Below are 6000 nucleotides of genomic sequence, written 5' to 3' on the forward strand. Positions count from 1 at the left end.
GAACTGAACCAGGAGAACATTGTAAATAGTAATAGCAATATTATCATATAATGAACACTTAATGAATGACTTAGCTATTATCAGCAATACAGTGATCCAAGACAATCCTCAAGGACTCATGATGAAAAATGCCATCTACCTCCAGGGAAAGAACTGATGAAGTCTGAATGCAGACCAAGACATAATATATTTCACTTTATTTCTTCACTTTTGCTTGTTTAAGTTATCTTTCACAAAAGGATTAATATGGAAAGATGTTTTATATTATTACACATGTAAAATTTATTATCAGAATGTTTGCCTTCTCAGAGAGGGGGAGGGGAGGAAGGGAGGTTGAGAATTTGGCACAAACTTAAAGAAAGGATTAAAATTGCTTTTTCATGTAACTGAGGAAAAAATAAAATATTAGTAAAAAAAAATTTTTAATAGAGAGGGTGGTATAGTGGATAAAGAGCAAGCCTTCCAATCAGTTAAGACTTTGATTTCAAGTCCTGCATCTGATACATACTGTCAATGTGACAATAGACAAGTCACTAAATCTCTTAGTGCTCCTAGACAACTTTCAAGACTATAAGTTTGACTAGCATGGGTAGAGGGAATTTCCTTATTAGAAGTTCCAAAGCCAATGAAATCTATTTGTAGAAATAGATACACAGCATCATTAAAAAAAACAAACCCTTTATCCCAATTGCTCTGTATGAGTAAATTATCTACTTAAAACTATTTCCTTTTCTTCATTTTCATGAGAATCTACTTTTATAAAGAATTATTTCCCATAGGCAAAAATGATTTTTTTCTTATTCTAATACTGTAAGTAGAAGTAAAAGATAATACCTGACATTTAAATAGCTTTCATTTTTAAGTCTGCAAAGTCCTTCATGTACATTATCTCATTTAATCCTCACAACAAAACTGTGAGATAATTACAAGTATATTATTCCTTTTTTTTAATAGAAAAAAGAAATTGAGTACAGAGAAATGAAATGACCAGCTTATGGTCACACAGTAAGTAAGAAAAAAAGACAGAGATCATAGGATTTAGAGCTGAATGGGATATCAGAATTGAAATGCCAGATTTTTCTGAATCCCAGGCCAAGATTATATTCCCTAACCTGTTCTGCTTTTCAGAGAAAGAGTGGTAGCTAGAGGATGGACAGCAATATAAGAATGCAAGGTACCAATGTAAAATGAAATCTGAAATTTTATAAATTCAACATCCAAATTGGATTAATGAAAACAGCCTTAAGGATACTTTATTTCCTACTGTTAGATTAGCCAATTAAGATGAAAATCCTATAAACAGGCTGACCAGAATGGAATGGATGTGAAACAAGAGAAAAAAGAAGCATTGTTGGGAATTATTAAGAGCTCTATAGCTTTCTACATCATAAATAGATTTTTTAAAAATGCAGCAGAATGTGAAATAACCGGTGACAATATTTTTCAAAACTTAAAAAACTGCTTGGGGAAGCATGGATAGAAAAGAAAAAGATAAGAAGCAAACTGTATTAAATCATGTTAATAGCTTTAATTTTTACTTCAAACACAGGCTACCTGTTTGCATGTCATTTCCAAGAGAAGAGTTTCCCCACACTTTATCCCATTATCCTAAAATGTTTGTTCACACAATTTTCTAGATGAAGCAAGTATAATCTGGATGACAGACATATCAATAATTTCAAGATAACCAAAGAGTTTGCACACCTATAGCATATTATAAAAAATGTTGAGAAAGGGTGCTATCAGGATGCCTTGGGAGGACAACTACTAAAATTAACATATGTCTGAATGACCCAAAGTACTTAACTGACCAGTATCCCAAATGCTGCAAGGGTAAAAATTCAACTTCATGAATTCCCTCACTGTTCCTCAACAAATCATGGTATGCTACTTTGAAACAGTATGTTGGTAATTAATTAACAAGAAATTCTACAAATGAATCCTTTAAAACTGTTACCCTTCATTGCCTTTAAGATAACCACACTATAAGATAACCAGAAAATAGTCTGGTTATCTTAAATCTGGATGAAAATGAGCTTTATTAATGAAAAAAATCTAAAAATGTAACATGTTTACCTATAAAATTCACCTGCCTAAAGACTCTTTCCTATAGCAACTAAGTTTCAAATTAGTGAAACTAATCACTAACACTGAGAGATCTAACATCTTTAAAGGTGTAATACTGATATAATCTATAAATGGGCTCATTTATAATTTTTAGTAGTTCTTGAAGATCTCATAGTAAATCTATTATGTACTATCACTTCAACCAAACCAAATTTTAATATGCAAACTGGATGACAGCTACAACTTTTCAGGAAATATATTTAACAGAAAATGTGTGTAAAAGACTACTGGATCTTGTCATACTTCAAAACATATGCCTACTTGTTTAGCCAGAAAAAAAATAAATGCTTATAATAAAATGAATGTTCTCCCACCATCTTTATGCATCTGTCTACTATGTGGCTAACTTCGAGCTATATTCTTTCTATAAAAGCCCAAATCACTTTTTAAACTTACTCATCAGAAAAATCCAACACTTGTTAAGGACCATGGGCAAAGCATGACTTCGGAATCATTATCTGTATCTACTGATCTGTCTACATTAAGATACAGACAGACACATCCTGCAGGTGCAGCTGTATTTTGCTTAATATAATTACTTCTATTTCCTATTCCTCTCCCCTTACATTATGTATCTTAGGAGAAACACACATTTCTAATGTTCTCCAAACCCTTCTGGAGCTCATATTTTAGGATGAGTTTTCAGGAGACTTGGGAAAGATACAGTCTTTACAGTCTTCAGTCTGGTTTTAATCCCTCATGGCTATTATGTATCTTAGTTTTCAAAGAGCAAATATTTCAGACCACTAAGGTAAAGCGCCTAGAGAAGCTAGTAGTACCCACTAAATAGTTAACTATCAGAGGGAATCTTTCTACAAATCCTTGCACAACATACACCAGGAAATGTTCCCTTTCCACAGCCTAAGATCACAACAAGGCAATTCCACCTCGGGTTGCTCCCTCAAGTAATATCTGGTCCAAACATATATGATCTCCAAAGAAGAAGAGATGAAGGGGGCATTATGGTGAGACAGTGGTCAATGAACACATAAAAAATACATACTGGCACATATACCCTCACACCTCCCTTGAGAGGGAGGTAGAGAAAGGAAAGAGAAGGATGGGGAAAAGCAGCTGCAGAAAGAACTAAGGAAGAGGAGGGAGAAAAGAATCAAAGCTAATTACAGCATGTTTTCTTTTTGGAAAGGGAAGACACAGATCAGGTACAGTGGGCACCGGGATGGCCATCAATCTGGGAGCGGGACAGCGCAGGGCAGAAATCCAGGAAGGCTCGGTGCCCAGTTGCAGGGGCAGCGCCCAGACCCAGTGGAGGGAAATGGAACAGGAGGGTTAATGAGCGGTAAAGGAGAAGGATGAGAAAGTGGGTCCAGAGGAGATGGGGTAGGGTATGTATCACCTGTATTGTTTGAAGAGCTGGTCCGATTCTCGGAAGCCGTTGTTGAGCAGCATATTGATGCCGGCCAGGGCCAGCTCGGCATCGTGCAGGGGCGCTGCAGCTGCCGAGTCCGGCTCGCTCTCATCCCCGCGCCGCCAAGGCGGCCGCTGCTGTTCCGACCCGGCCATGGAGGAAGAGGCAGAGGAGGCTGCGATGCGAGGGTATGGGGGAGGGGGCTTTGATTAGCCCCAGGAGCGAGGGGCACTGGCCCAGGGAAGAGCTTGAGGAGCAGCAGCTGCAGGGGAAGAACAGGGAGGAAGAACTGGAGTTGCAGCTGCTGCTGCAACTGCTGTCCCTGCAGTTCTTCGATAGGACGTGGAAGCCAAACCCTCGCGTGGCGGCCGCCGCCGCTGCCGGTAATTACTCAGCAGCCTCCCCGGGGCCGGCAGATCTCTTTCCTCTCCCCAAGCTCAGAGATCGCGGTCGCACAGAAGCGGAATCCGTTTCCGGGGTGCCTCCGACCCCGCTGTGCCGGTCCCCAGAGGGGCCGTGGCGCCACCCCCACTTCCTGCAGCGCTCTCCCCTTCTTAAGTCCCAGCTCTGGGATCAGCGTCTCCCACTCCCCCAGGTTTGTTCCCACTCTAGGGGACCCGCACCCCTGCCCTCCCGCTAGCCTTGGTGAAAAGCTAGCCTCGAGGCTGGGGAAGGCGGGGAGATGAACTGCCCGCCCCTGGAGCTCCCACGCGGAGCCAGCCCACCCGGCCCTCCTCCCGGCTAGGAGCGGAGCTGTAGTGGCCGGGGCGTCTCGGCTCCCTAGCCCCAGAGCCGCGCCACCGCCCGCTCCGAACCGCAGCCAGGCTGCTGGGTGCACTGGGCGGGTAGCTCCGGCAGAGGGCCCCCGCTCAGTCCCGCGCAGATCTCCACTTCCTCGAGCCCTGTGCAAGCCGGGTTGCTCCAGAGCAGCACCCCTTCCCCCAACCCGGACTGAACCATCCTTGAAAATCGCGGAGGGGGGGGGTGCAGAATGAGAAGAAGAAGGGCTAATTGGAGGAGAAAAAAGACGGGGCGAGAGGACGAGTATAAAAATTGAGTAAGAAAAGAATCTTGGCAATAAACCAAGAAACTCGAGGAAGGACAAGAATATAGAGACAACCTCCACCTGCTCCCTTTCTCTATTCTCAGTGCTTGTGTCACACTCCTAGACTCCAAGGGGACTGCAGGTGTAAGCTCTTTCTCCCCTTTTCTTGCCTGTTTCACACACACCCATCCCCCTACCCCATCGAGCCTCTTTCTTCATTCTAACAGCTAGGCTCCTCCCATTCTCTCTGCAGCAGCCAATCCCGAGGGAAGTGGGAAGAAAGAGGAGGGGCAAGTCACTCCAGCACGTGGGGGCCTGTTAGAAAGACGAAGGCTGCACACCTCAGCTCTATTAGGGGTGCTCAGCTACTCTGGGCCTTAGCCAGCTCAGGGACTCCTGTTTACTTCCTGGAAGAGCCCCAGGTGTGTCACGACCTAGGAGGATTCTTCCTCCACATTGGTTCTTAGAAGCATTTAGATGCCTGGCGAGTGCTTTTTTGTTTGTTTTTTTGTTTGTTTTATGCATTTTAGGATGTCATGAAAGTGTAGAATTGACAACTTTAAACACCAGAAAATTTCCTTTAATAGTTAGGAAAAAAGTAGAAAAGCATAAGGGAAGGACAAGATCATCCCATCTACACAGCTTAACCCCCACTACACTTCTCTAGGTTCACTTCTACTTAGGAATTTATCTTAATTTTAATCCTAAAGCCTTTGGAAGAGCATGTTCAGTCACTGAGAAAGACAAAAAGTCAAAGGTTATCCAACAAAGTAGGTCAACAATTCACCAAGGCTTTGACTTTGACCACATTGCATGTCATTGCCATGGTACTGTCATATTCCATTTACTGCCATATTCTTGCTCCCTTGATTTGCCAATTAATTCATAGGCCAGATTTAAAGCCAAAAGGGACCTGAGTCTAGTCCAGTCCCCTCAATATACAGATAAGGAAACTGAGGTCTAAAGAGGTTAAATTACTTGCCCAAGTTCACCCAGGCAGTAAAGACTAGAGGTAGGATTTAAACCTAATCTACTTTCCACTACTCTATATTATCGTTGCAATCTTTCCAGATTACTGGTAACCCGTTTCCACTTTTTTCTTCAAGTCATCTAAGAATTTAATTTGTGGCATATGGTACTTTGCAAATCATTTAGGGATTTGAGTTTTTGGCTTGTGCTTATGCTTGTGCATGTGTTTTTGTCAAAAGCTATGATTTCATCTCTTTAGAGATACCACCTCTACCAACTGAGATCCATGATTCAGCTATAATTTCACAAGATCTTAGGAAAAAAGCTGGAAAGAGCATTAAGAAGCCATTAAATCCAACTGTCTCATTTGGAGATTAGAAAACTGAGGCCCAAGGAAGTTAAATAACTTGTCTAAGATTCATAGATAGAAAGTATAAGATAAAAATTTATTAAGTGCCTACTATGTGCCAGTCACTATACTAAGTGCTGG

At 41.8% G+C, this 6000-nt stretch overlaps 1 protein-coding gene across 1 annotated transcript in view; it reads right to left on the bottom strand.

Moving 5' to 3' along the window:
- The window catches only part of TTC39C (tetratricopeptide repeat domain 39C), a 107005-nt gene extending 103169 nt beyond the window's left edge, over positions 1 to 3836 (bottom strand). Inside the window, exon 1 of the mRNA XM_044666556.1 lies at positions 3485 to 3836. Within this exon, the coding sequence (XP_044522491.1) occupies positions 3485 to 3651 (167 nt within the window). The 5' untranslated portion in view covers positions 3652 to 3836. The remainder of the gene's footprint in view (positions 1 to 3484) is intronic.
- Positions 3837 to 6000: the final 2164 nt, after the last annotated feature.

Source organism: Gracilinanus agilis, chromosome 1, assembly GCF_016433145.1.
Source record: "Gracilinanus agilis isolate LMUSP501 chromosome 1, AgileGrace, whole genome shotgun sequence".
Taxonomy (NCBI): domain Eukaryota; kingdom Metazoa; phylum Chordata; class Mammalia; order Didelphimorphia; family Didelphidae; genus Gracilinanus; species Gracilinanus agilis.